This window comes from Carcharhinus amblyrhynchos, chromosome 12 (assembly GCF_965287045.1).
Source record: "Carcharhinus amblyrhynchos chromosome 12, sCarAmb.v2.hapA, whole genome shotgun sequence".
Taxonomy (NCBI): Eukaryota; Metazoa; Chordata; class Chondrichthyes; order Carcharhiniformes; family Carcharhinidae; genus Carcharhinus; species Carcharhinus amblyrhynchos.
In genome coordinates, this window is record NC_137335.1 from 72790676 (window position 1) to 72817273 (window position 26598).

At 41.9% G+C, this 26598-nt stretch overlaps 3 protein-coding genes across 6 annotated transcripts in view; 1 reads left to right on the forward strand and 2 right to left on the reverse strand.

The window, feature by feature from the left end:
* LOC145351095 (protein CEBPZOS-like) overlaps window positions 1–26598 on the reverse strand; it is a 652257-nt gene that overhangs the window by 420893 nt on the left and 204766 nt on the right. The window lies entirely within an intron of this gene.
* mrpl4 (mitochondrial ribosomal protein L4) lies at window positions 105–25452 on the forward strand. The gene is made up of 9 exons (XM_080200704.1): window positions 105–230; window positions 8637–8718; window positions 12430–12595; window positions 14530–14581; window positions 15068–15185; window positions 18981–19087; window positions 23409–23518; window positions 24603–24676; window positions 25232–25452. Exons 1-9 carry the CDS (start codon window positions 180–182, stop codon window positions 25375–25377), a joined length of 906 nt encoding a protein of 301 aa, XP_080056830.1. The 5' UTR covers window positions 105–179; the 3' UTR covers window positions 25378–25452.
* The window catches only part of hyls1 (HYLS1 centriolar and ciliogenesis associated), a 29424-nt gene continuing 28220 nt past the window's right edge, over window positions 25395–26598 (reverse strand). For all 4 annotated transcript variants that reach the window (XM_080200701.1, XM_080200700.1, XM_080200703.1 and 1 more), the window contains one exon: window positions 25395–25645. In XM_080200701.1, coding sequence (XP_080056827.1) covers window positions 25514–25645 — 132 coding nt within the window. In that variant the 3' untranslated portion in view covers window positions 25395–25513. The remainder of the gene's footprint in view (window positions 25646–26598) is intronic.

A 26598-nucleotide genomic window follows, 5' to 3' on the forward strand; every position in this document is an offset into this window, starting at 1 on the left:
ACTAGCAAAATGGTGGCGGCAGCTTTAGCGCCGAGTGCTTTGCCTTCGTTTGACAGCACGGGATTTCGCCTGGTCAGTCTCGCGAGGCTTCCTCTGCCCGCCCCTCCGGTCCTCTGCTGGGGCATTATGGGCGGACGTCGGGACTGAGAAAAGTCTGTTAGAAAGGACTTCTCGGGATAATGATAGCGGCTAAGGTTACCCGCTTTTGTTGCAGGAATTTCGGGAAAAGGGTAAGGAGAAAGCGCCGATCCTGATGCCGATGTGCCTGAAGCATTTTAAGAAACACAAAGGTTTAGCACAAACAGGGCCAATGTGGTACTGAGTACAGTACCTGCCCACAGTAAGAACACACGACTTGCACCCAGGGTTAATCTACAATTGGACATGTGTAGCAGCAAGTATGGAAACAACAATTAGCTTGTACCCTTTATTGCATGTTTGTAAATGGTCCCCAACTATTGTTTTGTTTTAAACTGGCACTTCATCCACTTATCAGGTGTATTTTACATGAGGTAGAATAAATGAATGCTGCCTAGATCTCGGTCAGTTAAACCACATTTGTTTTTGGTAGTACTTCCGTCCTTTTAACTTACTACCTGATACCAAATGATATATATTGTGGCCTGTTGGAATACACAGTAAGAAGTCTCACAACACCAGTCAACAGGTTTTTTTGGGAGCAAAAACCACTAGCTTTTGGAGCGCTGCCCCTTTGTCAGGTGAGTGCGAGTTCTATTCACAAACAGGGTATATAAAGACGCAAACTCAATTTCCAAAATGATGATTGAAATGTGAGTCTTTACGGGTAATCAAATCTTAAAGATACAGACAATGTGAGTAGAGAGAGCGTTAAACACAATTAAAGAGATGTGTATTGTCTCCAGACAGGACAGTTAGTGAGATTTTGCAAGTCCAGGCAAGTCGTGGGGGTTACAGATAGTGTGACATGAACCCAAGATCCCAGTTGAGGCTGTCCTCATGTGTGCGGAACTTGGCTATCAGTCTCTGCTCAGCAACTCTGCGTTGTCGTGTCTCGTGAAGGCTGTCTTGGAGAACGCTTACCCGAAGATCAGAGGCCGAATGTTGTGACTGCTGAAGTGCTCCCCAACAGGAAGAGAACACTTGCCTGGTGATTTTCAAGCGGTGTTCATTCATCCGTTGTTGTAGTGTCTGCATGGTCTCCCCAATGTACCATGCCTCAGGACGTCCTTTCCTGCAGCATATCAGGTAGACAACATTGGCCGAGTTGCAAGAGTATGTTCCATGTACCTGGTGGATGGTGTTCTCACGTGAGATAATGGCATCTGTGTCGATGATCCGGCACATCTTGCAGAGGTTGCTGTGACGAGGTTGTGTGGTGTCGTGGTTTTTCCTGAAGGCTGGGTAGTTTGCTGCAGACAGTGGCCTGTTTGAGATTGTGCAGTTGTTTGAAGGCAAGAAGTAGGGATGTGGGGATGGCCTTGGCGAGATGTTCGTCTTTATCAATGATCTGTTGAAGGCACTGAAGAAGATGTCATACCTTCTCTGCTCTGGGGATTACTGGATGATGAAAGATACTCTGTCCACTGTGTCCCGTGTTTGTCTTCTGCAGAGGTGCAATGTTTTGCTGTGGCGCGTCGGAACTGTCAATCGATGAATCGAGCGCCATATCCTGTTCTTATGAGGGCATCTTTCAGTGTCTGGAGGTGTCTGTTGTGATCCTCCTCATCTGAGCAGATCATGTGTATACGGAGGGCCTGTCTTTAGGGGATGGCTTCTTTAACGTGTTTAGGATGGAGGCTGGAGAAGTGGAGCATCATGAGGTTATCTGTGGGCTTCCGGTACAGTGAAGTGCTGAGGTGACCGTCTGTAATGGAGATATGTGTGTCCAAGAATGCAGCCGATTCCAGAGAGTAGTCTGATGGTGGGATGGGACTTGTTGATGTCATCATATAGTTGTTTCAGTGATTGTTCACCATGAGTCCAAATGAAGAAAATGTTATCGAGGTATCTTATAGCATCAGTCCTGTGTGGTGAAGAGGTCTTGTTCGAACCTGTGCATGAAGATGTTGGCATATTGAGATGCGAATTTGGTCCCCATGGCTGTTCTGTGTGTCTGGATGAAGTACTGGTTGCTGAAGGTGAAGACATTGTGGTCCAGGATGAAGCGGATGAGTTGTAAAATTGCATCTGGAAACTGGCAGTTGTCGATGCTGCAACTGCCTCAGTACTCAACAATGTCATCGTCGAGGGAGATGCTGGTGTAGAGTGCTGAGACACCCATTGTGACGAGGAGCGCTCCTGGTTCAACTGCTCCATGTGTGCTGAGTTTCTGTAGGAAGTCCGTAGTGTTGCGACAAAAGCTGGGGGTTCTTTGAACAGTGGGTTTCAGGATGCCCTCAACGTAGCCAGAGAAGTTCTCCACAGGGTCCGATTGCCTGATATGATGGGACGGCCGGGTGTACTTGCCTTGTGTATTTTCGGGAGGCAATAGAGATCTCCAACGTGGGGAGTACACGGGATGAGAGCACGGAGGGTGCTCTGAAGGTCCAGATCAATGGTCTTGATCAGTCTTTTGAGTTGACGGGTGTGTTCTTTGGTCAGATCTGCGAGTAACTGTCTGTAATATTCCCCATTGTTCAGTTGTCAGTACGCTTCTTTGCAGTAATCCTTTCTGTTCAGTAGGACAATGGCCCCTCCGTTGCTGGTTTGATGACAGTGTTGCAGTTGGAACGTTGGAACGCCAGACATGCACACACATTTACACAAAACTGTTATTAAAGAAAATATTAGTATACTCTTTGGCATTTTTTTTTGTTACAGGTGGGTTATGAATGGGTATTTTGTATCAAATATCACTGCTGTGTCTAGCAACACAAATGAATTTGTCTGTTACTAAAGAGGTAGACTAATGGAACTGAAGGAAGACAAGTCCCCGGGACCGGATGGAATGCAGCCCGGGGTTCTGAAAGACATGGCAGAAGTAATAGCAGATGTGTTAGTAGTTAGTTATCAAAATTTGCTGGATGCTGGGGAAGTGCCGGCGGATTGGAAAACAGCTACTGTTACGCCGCTGTTTAAAGAAGGTAGCAGACAAAAGGCAGGTAACTACAGGCCGATCAGCTTTACATCCGTAGTTGGGAAAATGCTAGAATCCATCATTAAAGAAGAAATAGCAGGACACCTAGAAAAGAACGGTTCGACCAAGCAGATGCAGCACGGATTTGTGAAGGGGAAGTCGTGTTTGATGAATTTACTGGATTTTTATGAAGATGTGATTAGTGTGGTAGACAAAGGGGAACCGGTGGATGTGGTGTTTTTGGATTTCCAGAAGGCGTTCCATAACGTGCCTCACAAAAGGTTGCTGCAGAAGGTCAGGATACACGGAGTTGGGGGTAAAGTGTTAACGTGGATTGAGGATTGGCTATCGAACAGGAAGCAGGCAGTTGGAATAAAATGGGTGCTTTTCTGGTTGGCAGTTGGTGACTAGTGGCGTGCTGCAGGGATCGGTGCTGGGACCTCAACTGTTTACCATATACATAGACGATCTGGAGGAGGGGGCTGAGTGTAGGGTAACGAAGTTTGCTGATGACACGAAGATGAGTGGAAAAGCGAATTGCGTGGAGGACGCGGAAAGTCTAAAGAGAGATTTGGATAGGCTGAGTGAGTGGGCGAGGACCTGGCAGATGGAGTACAACATTAGCAAATGTGAGGTTATCCACTTTAGAAGAAATATTAGTAGGATGGAATATTATTTAAATGGTGAAAAGTTGCAGCATGCTACTATGCAGAGGGACCTGGTGGTCCTTGTGCACGAATCGCAAAAACTCAATCTGCAGGTGCAGCAGGTGATCAAGAAGACAAATGGAATGTTGGCCTTTATTGCAAGGGGGATAAAATATAAAAGCAGGGAGGTCTTGCTGCAACCGTACAAGGCACTGGTGAGGCCACAGCTGGAGTACTGTGTGCAATTTTAGTCCCCTTATTTACGAAAGGATATATTAGCCTTGGAGGGAGAACAGAGAAGGTTCACCAGGCTGATACCGGAGATGAGGGGGTTAGCTTATGAGGAGAGATTGAGTAGATTGGGCCTGTACTCGTGGGGGTTTAGAAGGCTGAGGGGGGGATCTTATAGAGACTTACAAGAGAATGAAGGGGCTAGATATGACAGGGGTAGAGAGATTCTTTCCACTTAGAAAGGAAACCAGAACTAGAGGGCACAGCCTCAAAATAAGGTGGGGGGGGCAGTAACAGAGTTGAGGAGGAACTTCTTTTGAATGGCGGGGCAGGCTCGAAGGGCCAGATGGCCTACTCCTGCTCCTATTTCTTATGTTCTTATGTTCTTCTCTCAGAGGGTGGTGAATCTTTGGAATTCTCTGCCCATTGAAGTGGTGGAGGCTACCTCGTTGAATATGTTTAAGTCATGGGTAGGTAGGTTTCTGATCGATAAGGGAATTAAGGGTTATGGGGACAGGCGGGTAAGTGGAACTGATCCACTTCAGATCAGCCATTTCTTATGCTCCTATTTCTTATGTTCTTATTGGCAAGTTCATGTCACAGCATCAATGCATATATACAAAGATCTTTATTTGTAAACTAAAGGATTAAGTAATAACTTCAATTAATTCAGTTCATTGTTGAAGTCTTTCTGAAATCTTTGAAAAATAAATCAGCAAAATTTTGTAAGATAATCTATTTTCTCTTACCTGCTACCTACATGACACAAATAGCCATGGTGTGGAGATGGGAATAGGACTGGGTTTGGCATAGTAAGAAGTCTCACAACACCAGGTTAAAGTCCAACAGGTTTATTTGGTATCACAAGCTTTTGGAGCACAGCTCCTTCATCAGACTCACCTTTGGAATAAGAACATAAGAACATAAGAAATAGGAGCAGGAGTAGGCCATCTAGCCCTTCGAGCCTGCCCCGCCATTCAATAAGATCATGGCTGATCTGTCGTGGCTCAGTTCCACATTCCCGCTCTCTCCCCATAACCCTTAATCCCCTCTCTTATCAAAAACCCATCAACCCGCGTCTTAAAAATATTTAGCAAGGCAGCCTCCACCACTTCAACGGGCAGAGAATTCCAGAGATTCACCACCCTTTGAGTGAAGAAGTTCCTCCTCAACTACGTTCTAAACCGCCCCCCCTTTATCTTGAGGCTGTGCCCCCTAGTCCTATTATCCTTTCTGAGCGGGAAGAGTCTCTCCACCTCTATCCTATCCATCCCATTCATCATCTTATATGTCTTAATGAGATCTCCCCTCATTCTTCAAGCCTAGTTTATTCAGCCTCTCCTCATAGCTCAACCCCCTCAACTCCGGCATCAGCCTAGTAAACCTCCTCTGCACTCCCTCCAAGGCCAAAATATCCTTGCGCAGGTGTGGCGCCCAAAACTGCACACAGTACTCCAGCTGCGGCCTCACCAATGCCCTATACAGCCGCAGCAAGACCTCCCTACTTTTATATTCAATCCCCCTCGCTATGAAGGCCAGCATCCCATTCGCCTTCCTGACCACCTGCTGCACCTGCAAGCTGGGTTTTTGCGACTCATGCACAAGGACCCCAAGGTCCCTCTGCACCGTCGCCTGCTGCAGTTTTTCGCCACGTAAGTGATAATCCTTCCTACCATTATTCCTACCAAAGTGGACCACCTCGCACTTGCCAACATTAAATTCCATTTGCCATTTCCTGGCCCATTCGCCCAGCCTATCTAGATCCTTCTGTAGACTCTCCACACCCTCCGCACAATTTGCCTTTCCTCCAATCTTGGTGTCATCAGCAAATTTCGACACCCTACACTCGGTTCCCTCCTCCAGATCATCTATATAAATGGTAAATAGCTGAGGCCCCAGCACCGACCCCTGAGGCACTCCACTAGTCACCATCCGCCAATCCGAATAGCACCCATTGACCCCCACTCTCTGCCTCCTATTTGACAACCAATCCTCTATCCACGCTAACACCCTACCCCCAACTCCCTGTCCCCTGATCTTCTGCAATAACCTCCTGTGAGGTACCTTGTCAAACGCCTTCTGAAAATCCAGAAAGACCACATCCACTGGCTCTCCTCTATCCACCGCCCTAGACACATCCTCATAGAACTCCAGTAAATTTGTCAGACACGACTTCCCTTTAACGAAACCGTGCTGCGTCTGCTGTATCAAGCAATTCCTCTCAAGATTTTAACCTGGTGCTGTGAGACTCTTTACTGTACTGTAATACAAGGATAGTGCTGTAGGGTGAGTGTTGGTTACAGTTTGATAAGTCTGAAGAAGTCTTGAAATTGTATGTAGGTTAACTAAGTTTTTATTAATTCTTAGGACTCTTTACAAATATACAATAAAGGGTTCAAGATAGGAGCTATCTTCATGCTTGCTGATGCACACGGCCTTACCTTAACCCATCTGGTGAAGTAGTCCACCACAATAAGGAATGCTTTGCTTTTGAAGACAAACAGGTTAATGCTCAGCCTCTCCCATGGCCTGGTAAGGAATTGTGTGAGGCAGTTTTCCCTCTCAGTCTGAAGATGTGCAGGTTAGATGGATTGACTGTGCTAAATTACCTCTTAGTGTTCAAAGATGTGTAGGTTGGGGGATTAGCAGGGTAACACATGGGATTGCAGGGTGAGCTGGGGAAAAATACTCTGTCGGAGAGTCAGTGTAGACTCAATGATCTGAATGGCCTCCTTCTGCACTGTGGAGATACTGTGATTCAAAAGTTCAGTCAGGGTTTTATTACTCGGCTATTAATTTAAATGCCTTCGAAGCAATCCAGTGTAATGAGACAAACAAGAACAGGAGCTGACTCTTCATTCAACAATCTCACTTTATTTCATACTTTAGGTACCAATTTAAACAGTTGGAACTCTTTAACTCTTTTGCTGAGCCTCAACTCTTAACTGAACATTAACTTAATTGTTTAACTGAAAATAGACACTCCTGGGTTTTAGGAAAAAACCTGGCCAGAAGTAGTCTCGATATAGAATCTATTCTCGTGGTCTTCTCTGAAGAAGTTCCTTCAGGGCACTCTTCTTATGATGGTGGATCTCTATAGAGTTGTTGCTAGAAACAAAGGACTGCATATATATCTTTTATCTACAAATTCTTTCACTTGTTTCCAGAAGATTCCCTGTCATCCATAAACCGATCACATGGCTCAAACAGCCAGTTGAATTATTTGTAAACGACGCCACAGTGTTTGGTTCAGATTGCATGTCTTTCACACAAAGCCAATAAAATTTGATGTCACCAAGTTTACTTGAAAGTAAACAACTTCCCATATTTGGTCATCATAGGAAGCTTCAGATCACCGTTCCCAGACTAGGTCCTGAGTGAGAGTAACTTTACAACTGCATGTGGTTTTAATTATAAGTTGACCAAAAATCCCAGCATGCTTAACTCTCAGCCAGGATAGCCCTTTAAAGCTAAAATCATTGTCGTAGTTGTTCTTTCTCCATCTACACTTTCATCCAATGGGGACATGAAATGTACTTCTCCAGCTATGGCTATATTAACCCAAGTCAGATCGGTGTTAATACGGATAGTTTTGGGACTGGGACCATCCTAGAACACCTTGCCATTTGCTGTGAGATTCGGGAGATGACTCTCATGTTTGTCATCTCGCCCAAATGCAGCTGCACATGTTTCATGAATGGTTAGGGAATTCTTGTTTGGTGTGAATAGACACACAAGTTTAGCACCTTTGCTGTGTCATAAGTAGGTTAACTAAGTCTTTATTCTTATGACCATTACCAAAAACAGTGAAGGGTACAAGCTAGGAGTTGTCTCCATACTTGGTGATGCACATAGCCCTGACCGTAGACTGTAGATTAACCATGGGTGCGGCTGATGTGCCATGTTAATCCTATATGTGCCAGATTTTTCTACTGCACCTCCCCCAATCCACCTAACCTGCACATCTTTGGAAACAGGTTCTGAAAAATGAAGCAATCCTATGTTTGAAGTTTTGATTGTTGTTTATCTTGTGTCTTATGAATCAAAAGTAACACAACATCCAAATGAATAAAGACAGAGTCTAATGGGGTATGATTGATTCTGATTTGATTTATTATTATTATTACATATATTAGCATACAGTGAAAAGTATTGTTTCTTGCACGCTATACTGACAGAGCATACCGTTCATAGAGAAGGAAGTGAAAGAGTATAGAATGTAGTGTTACAGTCATAGCTATGCTGTAGAGAAAGATAAACTTGATGCAAGGTAGGTCCATTCAAAAGTCTGATGGCAGCAGGAAAGAAGCTATTCTTGAGTCAGTTGGTTTGTGACCTCGGGCTTTTGAATTGTTTTTCCAATGGAAGATGGTGGAAGAGAGAATGTTTAGTATGTGTGGGGTTTTTAATTATGCTGGATGCTTTGCCGAGGCAGCGGGATGTGTAGACAGTCTGTGGATGGAAGTCTGGTTTGTGTGATGGATTGGGCTATGTTCATGATGCTTTGTAGTTTCTTGCAGCCTTGGGCAGAACAGGAGCCGTACCAAGCTGTGATACAACCAGAAAGAATGCTTTCTATGGTGCATCAGTAAAAGTTGGTGAAAGTCATAGCTGGCATGCCCAATTTCCTTAGTCTTCTGAGAAAGTAGAGTGTGCTCTTGTTATTTTAATTAAAATGCTTTCTTCTCCTCTTGAAATAGCTTGTGTCAACTGTCTCTGGAGGAAACGAATTGCCACCCAATCTTCATCTCCAAGCAAACTTAATTGAGATAGAGCAAAAAGGTATGCTATTCAGCATTGTTTTGTTTAATGAAACATCTAAGCACTGGAATCCCACCCCATAGTTAAACTATGAAGAGAGGCTGAATAGACTGGGTTTGTACTCGTTGGAATTTAAAAGGATGAGGGGGGATCTTACAGAGACGTATGAGATAATGAAGGGGATGGATAGGGTAGAGGTAGAGAGATTCTTCCCGCTCAGAAAGGACAGCAGGACTCACAGCCTCAAGATGGCGGCGGGGGGGGGGAGCAGTTTAGAACGGAGTTGAGGAGGAACTTCTTCACTCAAAGGGTGGTGAATCTCTGGAATTCTCTGCCTGTTGATGTGGTGGAGGCTACCTCGCTAAATATATTTGAGACACGGGTGGATAGGTTTTTGGTAGGCAAGGGAATTAAGGGTTATGGGGAGAAAGCAGGAAAGTGAAACTGAGCCACTTCAGATCAGCTATGATCTTATTGAATGGTGGGGCAGGCTCGAAGGGCTAGATGGCCTACTCCTGCTTCTATTTCTTTATGTTCTTATGAATATTCTGATATCTGATTCTTCTTTTATTCAGCTGGTATGGTGAAAATTGAAAATGTACAAACAAGGAATACGAGCAGTGGAATGGCATAGCATCCATCTATCCTACTAATTTTATGCAAATTAGTGGCATGGTGGCACAATGGTTAACATTACTGCCTCACAGCGCTAGGGACCCAAGTTCTGTTCCCAGCTTGGGTCTCTGTCTGTGTGGAGTCTGCACGTTCAACCCGTGTCTATGTAGGTTTCCTCTTGGTGTTCCAATTTCCTCCCACAGTCTGAACAACGTGCTGGTAGGTGCATTGGCCATGCTAAATTCTCCCTCAGTGTACTCGAACAGGCGCCAGAGTGTAGCAACTAGAGGATTTTCACAGTAACTTTGTTGCAGTGTTAATGTAAGCCTACTTGTGACTAATAAATAAACTTTAACTTTGAAACTTCAATGCATTATCACTGTCTCCTTTGTAGTAATCCTCTGGTAAAGAAATTAGATCTATTTTGCTACATATTATAAATAGTCAGTAGTTTTGATCAGTTTATCTGAGGGTGATAAAGTTACTAGCTGGCCCTAATGGCCTCAGTGTCTTAAAGTTATTTTTTTCCAATTTAAGATGTAGCTGTTGTATTTAATTTGAAAAGTAAGTCTGTATCATCTATAGCTGTAGTTTAAGTCCAACCAATTTATTTGATAGTAAACTCGCAAGCTTTCGAGGTTAAACTCTTCATCAGGTGACCTCGAGTTTAACCTCGAAAGCTTGTGAATTTACTATCAAATAAATCGGTTGGACTTAAACGTGGTGTTGTCAGACTTCTTACTGTGTTTACCTCAGTCCAACACCGGCATCTCCACATCATGTCATCTATAGCTTACAGAGAGTTCTATAGCGAGCGGGGGAGTGGTATGTAGAATCAAGGCCACAATTGGATCAGCCTTGATCTTATTGAATGGCAGAGCAGGCTTGAAGGGCCTAATGGCCTCCTGTTCCTCAGTCATATGTTCATATGTTAGTTCATATAGAAAGAAAATCAGGTCTACTGAATGCAAATTCATAAAATCTGTCAACATCCTGGGAGTTACCATTGACCAAAAATATAACTGGACCAGCCTTAAAAGTACTATGGCTATAAGAGAAGGTCAGAGGCTGGGAATTCTGTGGTGAATAACTCACCTCCTGACTGCACAAAGTCTGTCCACCTTCTCCAGGGCACAAGTCAGGAATGTGATGGAATCTCTCCTTTGCCTGGATGAGTGCAACTCCAACAACGCTCAAACTTGGCACTATGCAGGAAAAATTAAGCCATTTGATTGGCACCCCATCCACCACCTTAAACATTCACTCCCTACATCAATGGTTTTTAATTAAGAACTGTTGAAGTGTGCCATGAAATTCTATAGCAAAGTAATGAAAATCAATGTAAAACAAATATATTGTTTCATCTTAAACAATATTCAATCCAACCAAAATTACAGCTCTTAAAACTTGTGAAGATTAATTAACAAATACTTTAAAAATGAGGTATCAGTCTTTCGATGCTAAACGTTAACATTCTAAATGCAGGTGGTCATAGGGTGAAATTAAGATGACATGGTAGTTTTTACTAGTTACCATAGAAACCATGCAATGGTGTTTGCACACTTTATTGATAGTAAAACAAGACAAAACAAGCTAGCAGATTCAGCAAAATTGAACTTTTACTTTGCCGGATTTTTTTTATATCCCCTGATCGAAGAAGAAATTGAGAAGTTTGTTGTTAAAAGAGGCGATATCTTTGCTTTCTCAATTGTTGATCTGAACCCCAAGGAAGAAAACCAAGAAATATTCAGAGGCAGTGTAATGAGATCTTTGGATTTTCATGGCAGGAGATGCCACGTGCTCCTTATCTGAATGTCCCGTCTGCAGGGAAAAGTTGGCAAACACTGCAATGTAAAATGAAATTCATAATGCAACAAGGCAAAATTCAGACGACTGACCCAAGTACTGCGTGTCGAACAGATTTAGGACTACTAATATTTAGTTAGAAATAGTTGAGTTGGGCAGATTTTGAAAATGTCTGCTTGCTGTCAAAGACTTTGATGGATTTGAAACATTAATTGATTTGATCTTTATTTGGCTTGTTGTACGCACAGTGTTGCAAATCTTTCTCTAAGAGTAAATGTAATGTTTATGAACAATCGATTTAGCTGAAAAAAAGTGCTGTGGAATTTTTTGTTTCATTGACATGTGCCATGATGCTGAAAAGGTTGGGAACCACTGCACCACTGATGCCCAGTTGCAGCAGTGTTGACATTGACAAGATGTACTACAGGAACTTGCCAAGGCTCCTTTGACAGCACCTTCCAAGCCTTTGACCTCTACCACCTTAAGGGAAGGTGGTAGTATAAGTGGTATTGTCACTGAACTAGTAATCCAGTAACAATGAAACCATTGCCAATTGTCTTAAAGGGATATTAGTGAACCAAGTAGATCTTTAAGGAAGGAAATCATCCTTACCCTGTCTGGCCTCCATGTGACTCCAGATCCACAGGAATGTGGCCTACAGTTCAAGAACCCAACCAGTGATGCCCACATCCCATGAATAAATAAAAAACAAAAGAGGACAAGGGCATCAGATGTATGGGAGCACCATTACCTATAAGCGCCAAGGCCCATACCATTCTGACTTGGCACTATGTCACCTCACTGCTCCTTCACTGCCTCCCTTCTTAACATCACTTCCTAACACACACACACACACACACACACACACACTGTGAACGTCCCAACACCATATACTCACCACCTTCTCAAGGGCAATTAGCGAAGAAACATAAATGTTTGTCTTCCCTGTGACACCCATATCCCCTGAATGAATACATTTTAAAAATGGTACTAGAAAGTTAGTAATAAAATGACCAATAAAGTTGGCAAGTGGAAGAGGAAAATGACCAAAGCCAAGACTCTCCTTATTGTTCTAGGGAATTCTGATTTCAGTAGCTGCATCCGAAAGTTGTAAGGTCCATTGTGAACTTTACAATTGGGCACAGTGTTCAGCCTGAAGTAGAGTGTACTTTAAGATTTTCATTTTTTAATGGACTTGAAGCAATATAATCTTCTTACAGCATAGTTTTAATTGGTAACATTGTACTTTTGGACAAGTATGGTCAATTTTATTATTACAGTAACATTCATAATCTGATTAATATATTTCAGGACTGCCCCCAATTGAATCCAGATTGCCTATTTTGAGAAAGTGTGACATAGCAGTTCCTTCACATCTGAAACCCAGGCAGGCTTGGCTAGAGTCTTTGCGGGATTATACTGATGACAAGCTAGGTATCGTTGATTTGCATCCTGATGTTTTTGCAGTACCTCCAAGGTAATGTTATCACTACATTTTAAGAGCTAAGATATTTGATTTGTTAATTTAAGATTGTCTTCATGTTGTTCCATTACTTTCCTGACTGCCTTAAAAGAAAATGCTAATTGTTATTATATTAGTTTGGCAATATATAATCAGCTTGTTCCTTTATGCATTTGCACAAATTATACTATGTAGTTGTACAGTTGGTATCTATACAAATAAATGTAAAAACGAATGGAGTCAAGTTTATTGGGTAGTACTGCTGAGTTCACAAATTAGCCCCTGTGCAAGGTACAATTTAATATACTAACTGATGGATCATTTGTAGCACAGCTGATAGTGAATCTAGAGGAAATGCTGTTTTATGTTCTGTCAGTATAAGGACAAGTGATTTATGCTAACTAAATTATTGAAATATATTCTTAAGTATTAAATACTTTTACTATGATAGCAATGTTGCAGATAGCATTTTGGGCACACAGCATGTACTTGCAAAACCAGGCCCTTTGCAATGTGGGATCTGGAGAAAGAAGCAAGCAATTGGTTCAGTCATAGGAGAAGTTGTAGCCAGTGGTACTTAGCCATCTTGGAAAGAGGAAAAGAGGCTCAGTAGTGTGAGAAGCATCGAGGAGCCATTGGCAACACTTCCAATTTTAATAAACCTGAGAAGGTGGCACTTTGGAGAGCAGTGCCACAGTCTTCATAGGGAGATAGAGGAAGATGATTATAATGCATGCTAAGTTTAAGTATGATGAGATATGACAGAAGTCTGATGCCACAAGCCAATGTGACATTTGCAAGAGGTGCAAAGTATACACATCTTTTACCATCCAATCAGCAGATCTCTCGTGGTATTATTCATGGTGATTTGGATAATATACTGCATCTTCATTACCTAGGTGATTTTGTAGCATCCAGAAAAATACAAGTTTAAAAAGCTGTTTAAAATTACTAAAATTTTAAAAAGGCTCTTAGTTTACTAAGATGCCACAAGTGAATATTTTCGATTTGTCTAATATAACCATGAATCATATAGTTCTCTATGATCAAAATCACCACAGTACTTGCAACATTGTGAAATGGAAGTTTTACAAAAAGCTGAAATATCTCTTGAAAGTTACGATAAAGTTCAATTTGCAGAGATAAACATAAGTTAAAATTAAGTGTTATATACAAAGTATCTATTAAGATTCAGTTGGAGGGAATGACATGGAAGGAGATTTGTTTCATTCATTCTCAGGATTGCTGGCAAGCAAAGTTCCCTGTTTAAATTGTTGTGCCAATTTAGAATGGACTGCAGAGGAAACCAGGTCACACAACCAATGTTCCCTTTAAGATCTACACATATTGGCAATCTTAAAGGATCCACACCGTGAGTGCGACAGACTGTGTACAGCAAAGAGAAATTAAAGAAAATGTTATTGAGAAGGCTATTGTTTATTGCTCATCTCTATTTGCCCTTAATGATGGTGGGGGCCTTCTTGAACGACTGTAGTCTGTATGGTTAAAGAGCTCTTACGATGATGTTAGTGAGGGAACTCTAGGATTTTGACAATAATGAAGCAATGGTGAAACAAGTCCTGGTTTAGATGATGTGTGACACTGCACCCGTGCATCTGCTGCCCTTATCTTTCTTGGTGGTGGAGCTGCTGTCAAGGATATTGCCCCAGTGCAACTTGTGAACAGAATACACTGGTATGGTATACTGATGTGGAGTAGGTAAAAGTTTAAACTTAATGAGATGCCAGTGAAGTGGTTGCTTTGTCCTTGGGGGTCAAAAAGAGACCAAGATTTTAATGCAATTGTCAGCTACTTGAAATGCATTTCTTGAAGAAATTGTTGCACTTCTTATCCATCATAGTACTGTACTTATGTTGACCAATATGATGTAGTTACAATTGTTACTTTAGAAAACAAATGTAAATCAGTTTATTTTTACTTTTCAACAGAATTGATATTCTACATGAAGTTGCAATTTGGCAGAAAAACTTTAAAAGAATTGTAAGTTCATTCCTTTTGCTTGTTTCGAATACAGGCTATTCAGTTCACAACTAGGTTCATTCTCAAATTCATAACCTCGGAACAGGATAGGTCATCTATGCCCCCTTTAGCTTGTCCACCATATAATTAGTTCAAGGCTTGTTTGTATCTTAATACTGTTTACTGCTCTTGCCTTATATCCACTGAAACTCTTAATTTAAAAAAAATTCTATCTTAATTTGAGAATTTCCACTGATGCAGAATCCACAGCCCTTTGTGTGAGTGGGGGAGGGGTGGTGGTTCCAGATTTCCACTATCCTAGAGGAAATAATTTCTTTGCTCCTATCAAAGTATAATTCTAAACGTTTAGCTTACATTCCCAAGAATTTAGAATCTAAGTTTAAGGAAACTGACCTTATAATTTAACACTGTAACGTAGTTCAGGACTGCAAAAATACTGAGAGAAGAAAAATGTGGTTTAATTCTGTACTTTTGCCAAATTTGTAGAGCCATGCTAAGGTGAAGACACGAGCTGAAGTGCGAGGTGGAGGTAGGAAGCCATGGAAACAGAAAGGAAGTGGTAGAGCACGCCATGGCAGCATCCGGTCACCAATATGGAAAGGAGGTAATCTAATGGTTCAAGCACCTATAATCATTTCAGTAATTGTGTTTATGTAACTTTCTATTCATGCCCACTTAGGGGGGAGATTTTTTTCTGTTTTTCTATACCACAAAATGATAAATATATCAAGTAAGCACTTATTTCATTCTAAAGAGCAAGCAGTAGAAAACTTTTCCCCTCTTTCAATTATTCTACCACACTATGATAATAAGACACATTTTAATCTTTTCTTTGATAATTTTAATTAACAGGCAAGATAGGGGAACTTGGAGTTGGGGGTAACATCAGCACAGATGGAGGATTGGTTAATGGATACGAAACGTAGAGTTGCCATAAATTGAACTTTTTAAAGTTGGCATGGAATGAATAGAGGAGTGCTTCAAGGATCAATGTTGGGGTCTCAGCTATTTGAAATCTGTATTAAAGACTTGGATGAAGTAAGATATCTAAATTTGCTGATGATGTCAAGCTAGGCTGGTGATACCAATCTTCGGATTGGCGGATGGTGACTAGTGGAGTGCCCCAGAGGTCGGTGCTGGGGCCTCAGCTTTTTACCATTTATATAGATGATCTGGAGGAGGGAACCGAGTGTAGGGTGTCGAAATTTGCGAATGACACCAAGATTGGGGGAACGGCAAATTGTGCGGAGGGTGTGGAGAGTCTGCAGAAGGATCTAGATAGGCTGGGCGAATGGGCCAGGAAATGGCAAATGGAATTTAATGTTGGCAAGTGTGAGGTGGTCCACTTTGGTAGGAAGAATGGTAGGAAGGACTATTATTTACGGGGCGAAAAACTGCAGCAGGCGACGGTGCAGAGGGACCTCGGGGTCCTTGTGCATGAGTCGCAAAAACCCAGCTTGCAGGTGCAGCAGGTGGTCAGGAAGGCGAATGGGATGCTGGCCTTCATAGCGAAGGGGATTGAATATAAAAGTAGGGAGGTCTTGCTGCAGCTGTATAGGGCATTGGTGAGGCCGCAGCTGGAGTACTGTGTGCAGTTTTGGGCGCCGCACCTGCGCAAAGATATTTTGGCCTTGGAGGGAGTGCAGAGGAGGTTTACTAGGCTGATACCGGAGTTGAGGGGGTTGAGCTATGAGGAGAGGCTGAATAAACTAGGCTTGTACTCGTTGGAGTTTAGAAGAATGAGGGGAGATCTCATTGAGACGTATAAGATGATGAATGGGATGGATAGGATAGAGGTGGAGAGACTCTTCCCACTGAAAAAAGACAGTAGGACTAGGGGGCACAGCCTCAAGATAAAGGGGGGGCGTTTTAGAACGGAGTTGAGGAGGAACTTCTTCACTCAAAGGGTGGTGAATCTCTGGAATTCTCTACCCATTGAAGTGGTGGAGGCTGCCTCACTAAATATTTTCAAGAAGCGGGTTGATGGGTTTTTGATAAGAGAGGGGATTAAGGGTTATGGGGAGAGGGCCGGAAAGTGGAACTGAGCCACGACAGATCAGCCATGATCTTATTGAATGGCGGGGCAGGCTCGAAGGGCCAGATGGCCTACTCCTGCTCCTATTTCTTATGTTCTTATGTTCTTATGTAAATGGAAAGGTTACCTTTAAGGAGGACACTGATATTGCAAAAAAATAGAAAGGTTAAGTGAGTGGACAACAAAATGGCAGATGGAGTATAATGTAGCATAGTGAAGTTATTCATTTTGGTCATAAGAAAAGAAAAACAGAATTTTTTTTAAAAGAGTTAAGTTTTTAAGTGTTGATGCTCAAAGAAACTTGGGTATGCTTGTACAAAGACCCAAAGTTAGCATGCAATTAAGATGACATGACATATTGACTTTTATTGTAAAGGGATTGGAATACAAGAATAAATAAGTCTTGTTGAAATTGTACAGGATTTTGGTGAGACCACATCTGGAATACTCTATGCTGCCTTGGTGTTTTGGTCTCCAAATTTGATACTTGCATTGGAGGTGGTACACCGAAGTTTCACTTAATTGGCTGCTGATGGGAGGGGATTGTCCTGTGGTTACAGGCAGAGTAATTTGGGTCTTTTATTTGGCGTTAAGAGGAATGAGAGATAATCTAGTTGAAATGTACAAAATTCTGAAGGGTCTTGATAGTTGAGAGATTGTTTCCACTGTTTAGGGAATCTAAACAGTCTCAGGATAAGGAACCAATCTTTTAGTACTGATGTATCTGAAATTCTTTATCTCAAAGGATTGCGGATGATCTATCATTGAATTAAGGCTGGGATAGATAGAGTTTTGCATGGTATGACAGCATTTGTGGAGTGAAAAAGAATAAATGTTTCAAGTCCAATATGAACTTGTTCTGAAGAAAACTTGTACTGGACTCAACATGAACTCTGTTTCTCTCTGCACAGATTCTGCTAGATCAACTGAGCTTTTCCAGTACTTTGTTATTATAATAGATCTCCAGCTTTGGCAGTATTTTGTTCTGTTGGACAACATTGGGAGTACTTTGTTATTTTGGACAGACCTTTTTTGTGTTTCAGGGAAGTAAGGGATATGGAGAGTAGGGAGCAAAGTGAAATTGGACTAGGCTCAACAGACCATGTAACCTACTCTTCTCCTATTTCTTGCGTTCATTTTGAATTCCAGAAACCAGTCGGAGCAATAGAGTCCCTTGTACATTTGGAAACAGGATTCCGCAGGGACCGTTTTCTTCGATACCCCTTGGTCCACTCCTCCATCACACCCAACACCTCAACCCCTACCCACAGCACCTTCCCATGCAATCATAGACAGTGCAACAACTGCTCCTTTACCTCCCAGCCCACCATCCTAGGTCCTAAATACCCCTTTCAGGTGAAGCAGCGCTTCATATGTATCTCCTTCAATCTGGTCTTTCTCCTTCAATCTGGTCGCTGCTTCCAATGTGGCCTACTCTACATCGGAGAGACCAAACACAAACTGGCTGACCGCTTTGCTGAACACCTTCAGTCTATCCACAAGCAGGACCCAGACCTTCCTTTTGCTTGCCACTTCAAACACCATCCTGCTGTCCTGTCCCCATGTCCGTCCTTGGCCTTTGGCAATGTTCTAGTGAACCTCGATGCAAACTGGAGGAACAGCACACCATCTTGCGAGTGGGCATTTTACAGCCCTCTGGACTGAGACTTAAAACATTGGTTCTATTCTCTCTCCACAGATGCTGTCAGACCTGCTGAGATTTTCCAGCATTTTGTGTTTGTTGCCCTAGAATATTGTACGGGCTAACTACATTCCTAGTCTTTTGCAATAGCTGTATTCTTTAGTCTTTTCCCTCTTAATTAAATGTGCTTCAATAACTATCTAATTAATTGTCAGAGAAGCTTAATTTTATTGGTTAAGGAAAGCCTAGTTCTGAAACTTCCAGTAATATTGTAATAAAATGGATAGAATAAAGCAGAATCATGGAAGAATAGGCATTTGTATGTAACACAGGAGATGTTATTTGGATTTTTGCAGAGCAATCTAGAACATATTCTATTGTCTCCCTATTCCCGTGTCTCTGCTTTTAATATTTATTCACTGTTCTCTTTAGAAGTCGTCTTTTTTGAAATATTAGGAAACCTGAGCAATGCTCATAGAACATATATACATAAAAATTAATGCTCCTTGCAATGACAGAATAAGGTAATTTTCAGTTCAACAAATTTTAAATAATATTTGAACTATGGAAGAATAATGAGGAAAGGTTTCCTGTGTTTGCTATCTATAGTGAAATAATTGATGGAAACCAGTTTGGAGGGAGAACTCTCAGCAAAATACAAGTTGGACAAAGATGTGGATGAAAAGATTGTCAAGCATCAAAGAAATTATTTTGTTTTATAGGTGGTGTTGCCCATGGTCCTCGAGGGCCAACTAGTTATTATTATATGTTGCCCATGAAAGTCCGTGTTATGGGTTTGAAAGTGGCTCTCACTATGAAGCTTGCTCAGGTAAAGACTAGTCTGTACTCTTTCAAGCTGATTTGTAAACGTTATCTGCTTAATTTCACTTTTTGGCATCTCCAAACCCAGAGCTTTCTCACTTGTGACCACTAGATGGCATATCTAACCAAGGCAATTTTATTAATTGATTCAAAGGCAAAATGCTACAGGTGCTGATAATCTGAAATAAAAACAGAAAACGTTATAAATACTCAGAAGGTTAGGTAGCATCTGTGGAGAGAAAGTTCTGACGAAAAGTCATTATCATCAAGCCAGAAGATTAACTGTTTCTCTCCACAGGTAAGCATTTTCTTCATTTAATTATCACGTGGAAGCTGCTAGGTGAAGTGCCTTTCAATAGATAAGCTTTTTCAGTTCTTTAGTCCACCATTCCAGATGAGCTGGAGTGCCATTACATAGGCTTTACGGCACAGAAATAAGTCTATTATAGCCGATAACCAGTCTGAATGACAAATCAGGGCAGATCTTTAATCTACAGACATATGAATTAGGGGGAAGAGTAGGTAGGCACTCAGCCCCTTGAGCCTGCTTCACCATCCGATAAGACTAAAGCTTATCTGATTGTAACTTCACCCCCACATTCCTGCATATCCCTTTGTTAATCAAGAATTAAGAGAAGGCAGTGGCCTAGTGGTATTGTCACTGGACTAGTAATCCAGTAACCCAGAGTAATGCCCTGGGCACTGGGTTCAAAACCAACATTTGGTCTGTACCTTTGTATGCTTTGGAATTTCAAGTGCTCATCTAAATGCTGCTTAAATATTGTGAGGCTTACTGTTTCTTACCACTCTTTCTTTCAGGCAGTGAGTTCCAGATCTCCACCGCCCTCTGGGTGAAAAAGCTTTTCCTCCAATAACTCCTAAATTTCATGCTCCTTGTCTGAAATCTGTGCCCCCTTATTATTGACCCCTGTACTAAGGGAAAAGTTTGTTCCCTCTACCCTATTTATATCCCTGATAATTTTGTATACCTCAGTGAACTCCCCCTCAGCCTTCTCTGCTGTAAGGAAAACAACCCCAACCTGTCTAGCTGAAACACTCCAGCCCAGGCAACATCCCAGTGAATCTCCTTTGCAACCTTTCTAGTGCAATCACATCCTTCCTATAGTGTGGCAATCAGAACTGCACACAGAATGTCAGCTGCGGCTTAATGAGCGTTTTAGACAGCTCCATCGTAACCAACCTGCTCTTAGAACATAGAACACGACAGCACAAACAGGCTCTTCGGCCCACAAGTTGCGCCAATCATATCCGTACCTACCAGGCCATAGAACTATTTGTAACTCCCAATCCCATGTACTCATGCAGAATCTTTTAAAAGACCCCAGCGAGTTCACCTCTACCTCCACTGATGGCAGCTGATTCCACTCACTCACCACCCTCTGAGTGAAAAACTTACCCCTAACATCTCCTCTGTACTTGCTGTCTAGCACCTTAAACCTGTGTCCTCTCGTAGCGACCATTTCAGCCCTGGGAAATAGCCTCCGAGAATCCACCCTATATATACCCCTCAACATTTTATAAACCTCAATCAGGTCGCCTCTCAACCTTTGTCTCTCCAGGGAGGAGACTGAGCTCCCTCAACCTATCTTCATAAGGCATGCCTCCCAATCCAGGCAACATCCTTGTAAATCTCCTCTGCACCCTCTCAATAGTTACCACATCCTTCCTGTAGTGAGGCGACCAGAACTGCACACAGTACTCCAAGTGGGGTCTGACACGGGTTTTATAAAGTTGCAGCATTACCTCCCGACTCCTAAACTCAATCCCTCGATTAATGAAGGCCAGTACACCATACGCCTTCTTGACCACATCCTCCACCTGCGAGGCCTATTTAAGAGTCCTATGGACCCGGACCCCAAGGTCCTTCTGCTCCTCAACACTGCTAAGACTCCTACCCTTGATATTGTACTCCTTCATTTCCATTGGACCTGCCAAAATGGACCACTACACGTTTATCCGCGTTGAAGTCCATCTGCCACTTCTCCGCCCAGTCTTGCATCCTATCTATGTCACGCTGCAACTTCTGACATCCCTCCAGACTATCCACAACACCACCAACCTTCGTGTCGTCGGCGAACTTGCTAACCCATCCCTCCACTTCCTCATCCAGGTCATTTATGAAAATGACAAACAGCAAGGGTCCTAGGACAGATCCCTGGGGCACTCCGCTGGTGACTGACCTCCATGTAGAAAAAGATCCATCCACAACCACTCTCTGCCTTCTGCAGGCAAGCCAATTCTGGATCCACAAGGCCAAAGCCCCTTGGAACCCATGCCCTCCCACCTTCTCAAGAAGTCTTGCATGGGGGACCCTATCAAATGCCTTGCTGAAGTCCATGTAAACCACATCCACCACTCTTCCTTCGTCAACGTGTTCAGTCACATTTTCAAAGAACTCAACTAGGCTCGTAAGGCACAACCTGCCCTTGACAAAGCCATGCTATTTCTGATCATACCAAACTTCTCTAAATGCTCACAAATCCTGTCCCTCAGAATCCTCTCCATCAACTTACCAACCACTGAGGTTAGACTCACCGGTCGGTAATTTCCCGGGCTATCCCTGTTCCCTTTCTTGAAAATAGGGACCACATCCGCAATCCTCCGGAACCTCTCCTGTCTCCAACGACGATGCAAAGATCATTGCCAGGGGCTCTGCAATCACTTCCCTCATCTCCCACAATAACCTGGGGTACATCCCATCCGGTCCCAGCGACTTATCTATCTTGATAGAATTTATTCTGTGTATTGGCTAGTAAAGACAAGTATCCCATATGCTGCCTTAACCATCTTATCTACCTGTCCTGCTGCCTTCAGGGATCTTTTGACATACACCTCAAAGACCCTCTGAGTTTCTGTGCTTCCTGGCGTCTGACCATTCATTGTGTATTCCTTTGCCTTGTTAGTCTTCTCAAAATGCATCATCTCTCACTGTTCTGAGTTAAGTTTCATTTGCTATTGTTCTGCCCATCTAACCAGGCCATCTATATCAAGCTGTCTTCCTTGCTATTTTCCACAATTTTCATGTTATCTGTGAATTTACTAATCATACCCCTCCTGTTTCCATCACCCTTTGTCCATCTTTTCCCATCAATCTCATCCTTCAATCATTAACTCGTTCCACAGTATAAACCCTCCATGTAAGAAACTGTGTTCTCATATATCAAATCTCTTTAATTTTCTAGCCATTTCCCTTCTTCTTGATAGGAAACAATCCAGTTCCATCTACCAACAACTCGAATTTGCAAAGTGCCTTTAACATTATAAAACATTCCAATCTTATTACAGTAGCAGCATCAAATAAAATTTGACACTGAGCCACATATTAGGACAGATGATGAAAAGCTTGTTCAGAGGTGAGTTTTAAGGAGCGTCTTTGAGATAAACGCAAAATGGAATGAATTATAGAGCTTAGTGGAGATTTATTTGATGAATCATTATGGGTACACACCCCTAGCTTGACTCACACATATCAACCAGTGACTCTTTGTGCTCAAATAACCAGTGCCCTGCACCAGTATATATTTAACCTCAGGTGCTACAACTAGTAAGGTCATTTGGCCTAGCCACTCCATGCAGGTGTTTGTGCTTTATTTGGACTTAGGCCTGCCTTTCTTCATCTATCACTAACTGTTGAGGTAATTAGCCATAGTCCACAAAAGATGAGGGTATCTCTCTCTCCATTAGAGAGAGACAATTCATTATAGCTTGAAAGGCAACACTTTATAACTATAGGACAAGGCAAGGACATAAACCTCCATGAACTACCAGTTAGCTAAAATGATGTGGAAATGCCAGCATTGACTGGGGTAGGCACAGTAAGAAGTCTCACAACACCAGGTTAAAATCCAACAGGTTTATTTGGTAGCACGAGCTTTTGGAGCACAGACCCTTTATCAGGTGAGTGGAGGATTTGGTTCCCAGAGCATATATAGAGACAACCTCAGTTACAAGCTAATGATTGGAATGTGAGTCTTAATAAGTAATCAAGTCTTTACAGGTTAGAGGTGTGAATTGTCTCAAGCCAGGACAGTGAGATTTTGCAAGTCCAAGCAAGTCATGGGGGTTATAGATAGTGCGATATGAATCTAAGATCCTGGTTGAGCCCGTCCTCATGTGCAAAACTTGGCTATCAGTTTTTTACTTGGCAATTCAACATTGTGTGTCTTGAAAGCTGCCTTGAACAGCTTCAGCCTTGATCTTCTCCAAGGCAGCCTTTGAGACATGATAATGCAGAATTGCCAAGTACTGCAATTTTTTTCTGCTACTGTGTTTTGTACTTATTGTATAAATATTGCCTGTAATTTTAGGATTACCTTCACATTATTGATTCCCTCGAGATGCCCAGCCCAGATCCTCAATATCTTTTTGAATTGGCACAGTATAGACACTGGGGAGATTCTGTCCTTATTGTGGATGTGTAAGTATTTGTTCTTTATTCGAGATGGTAATATTTGTGACTTCCCTATGATATAATTAACGGGTGAGATTCTCTGGCCTCCCACCATCAGGAGGAGGTGTGTTGTTTGCTAATGGCAGCATTCTCTAGTCCTGCTGCACTCAATGGGAATTCCCATTGAGTTCACCCTATACTGGTGGGAGACCCATGGGTAGAGCTGCACTGCCAGCAGGACCAGAGAATCCTGCTGGCACAAACAGCTGAAGAATTTCAGCCAGTAACTGAGTGAAAATTATTAGCCTTTTGATCTATTAATGATAATTAAGGTTTGGTTTGCCATTGTTGTTTTATGTTAATAAATGCACCAAAGATCTGAATCTAATTCTGTCATTGTACAGTTGTGATGGCATTTGATCTAAGTTTTAGCTGCATTCTGGGAAAACTAAATCATCTCAAAAAATGCAAAACAAACTACCAAATAGGTAAGAGTCAGTTGAAATGTATTTTTTTGAATTATGCTACTCACATTATACATGGTATCATGGTGCAGCAGGTAGGTATTGAACTAGCACCTATAAATCAGGTCCAGTTCTACTCCAGTAAGTTGTGAAACTGAGTTCTATATATCTGCTCATTAATGGCCAAGAAACAATTGTGCAAATTTCTAGACTTATAAAAACCAACTGGTGCACTAATCTTTCAGGAACCAGTACTGTTTACCTGCACACAACCCTCAAGTGATTTGGCAAACCATTCATTGGTAAAAACAATTTGTACACATGTACAATTTTGTGAACTCCTACAATAGGAATGTTCAACCTACGGGTGTCACTCAAACTACGACTGCACAAGAGGTCCCTTTAAAAATGGAACCAACTAAATGGTAAACCAAAAAGTAGAACATGAGTTTCAATTTTTTTTCCAGGGGATTCTGCAAATGTGCACCACAATATTGTCTAACTAACAAAAAAAAAAATGCTTGTTTTTGGTATAGTTAATGATCTAAAAGAATCTCACTTCCAAAAAAAATGCTAACTACTGTCCACAAACTGTTATAGTCAATGTTTATGTATTGTGAAATTTATTTTATTGTTCATTCCTTTAGTAATGAAGACATGCCGGAAAATATTTTAGCAGCAACAAAATATTCTAAAACTGTAACAGTAATGCCTGTTATAGGTAAGGTTTGTTTCTTTTGCATTTCTTATTGCCTGGTTTAGAAATAAATTGAGAATTCCAAAATATCCAATAATCCATATCAAAATCTGTCTACTTGCCACAATGAGCAATATTCATCCATTCACCAGTGACTTTGTAGGCAAATCCATGCAATAGTATAGTTTCCAAAACAGGAATGCCCAACAAGAGGGAGAAATTTAGCCAGGGGTTCTCATTCTATTAGAGGGTCAGAAGCCAGCAATTATGGAAGTGTTTGTATGTTTTGGATGTGGATAAAGTAGCATTAGACTGTCATTTTCCAGGTTACCTATTGACAAAGTCATCTTGGTGAGTTATCAAGAAGGCTGTCAATGAACCCTATGTGAATTGTTTTTATAAAAAGATGGAGGGGTAAAAATAACATGTCAGCAACCATATTCCAATAACCACCCCAAACCATATTACTTTTGAGTAGATTGCAACCTGTTGTAAATCAATATTAAATGAACAGAAGTGATGCTTTAACAACATGGTTTGTTTATTGGCTTTCTGACATGTTGCTACATTTTCTTTCAGGGCTGAATGTTCACAGCATGCTGAAACATGAGACCTTGGTTCTAACATTGGATGCAGTCAGTTTTCTGGAGAAGAAACTGCTATGGCACAATACCAGATTCTCCCCACTCTATCCATTCAAACTGCCTTACAAAGACTTTCCTTAAGAACTATGCAGAAAACATTCAGAAAAGAGGACTTTTATTTGATGATTCAATAAAAATCTTAACTTCATTATGCAATTCATGTTTGGTCAGTTCAAAAGGAGGTAATTTACATAAAAAGTATACTAAGTTAATCCAGCTAAAAAGGACAGAAAAACTTCTGTGGGACGGTTCCACTTGCTAGTTCATGTCTAATTTGCCACCGCAATGCAGATCTTTTCTTCTCTGTTGGTACAATGTAGTTATTTGGAACATAAACATGTTGAGGTTTCTAAAGTGGGGTGAATTCATAGAAGAGGAGAAATTTAAACAGCCAGTTTCACAACATTTACAATATAAATGTATATCCAATAATCAGTGAAGATATTGTAGATATAAACTGCAGTAGGTATTCATTTACTCAGTGGCCTGGGTCTCAGCTCCTCCCTTTGCAACTGGATCCTGAACTTCCTAACTAATGGACCACAATCAGTAAGGAATGGCAACATCTCCTCCACGATCATTCTCAGCCCCTTCTACTCCTTGTATATATGACAAATTCCCCTCCAATTCAATTTTCAAGTTTGCTGATGAGACTACTGTAGTGGGAGTGATCTCAAACAATGACGAGACAGATTGCAGGAATGAGAGAGAACCTCTCCCTCAATGTCAGCAAAACAAAAGGAGATTAGGAAGCTTAGAGGGGAACATGCCCCTGTCTACATCAATGGGAATGAAGCAGGAAGGGTCGAGAGCTTCAACTTTTTAGGTGTCCAGATCACCAACAACCTGTCCTGGTACCCCCAAGCTGACACTAGTTATGAAAATGCACCAATGCCTCTAATTTCCTTTAGTCTTCTGAGAAAGGTGGTATGTCAGCTATGACTCTCACCAACATTTACAGGTGCACCACAGAAAGCGTTCTTTCTGGTTGTATCACAGTTTGGTACGGCTCCTACTCTGCCCAAGACCACAATAAAGTAGAAAAGATCATGAATGTAACCCAATCCTTCACGCAAACCAGCCTCCCATCCATTGACTCTGTCTACACTTCCTGCTACCTCAGCAAAGCAGCCAGCATAATTAAGGACTCCACACACATCAGACATTCTCTTACTACACCTTCTGTTGGGAAAAAGATGCAAAAGCCTGAGGTCACGTACCAACCGACTAAAGGACAGCTTCTTCCCTGCTGCCGTCAGACTTTTGAATGGACCTACCTTACATTAATTCGGTCTTTCTCTA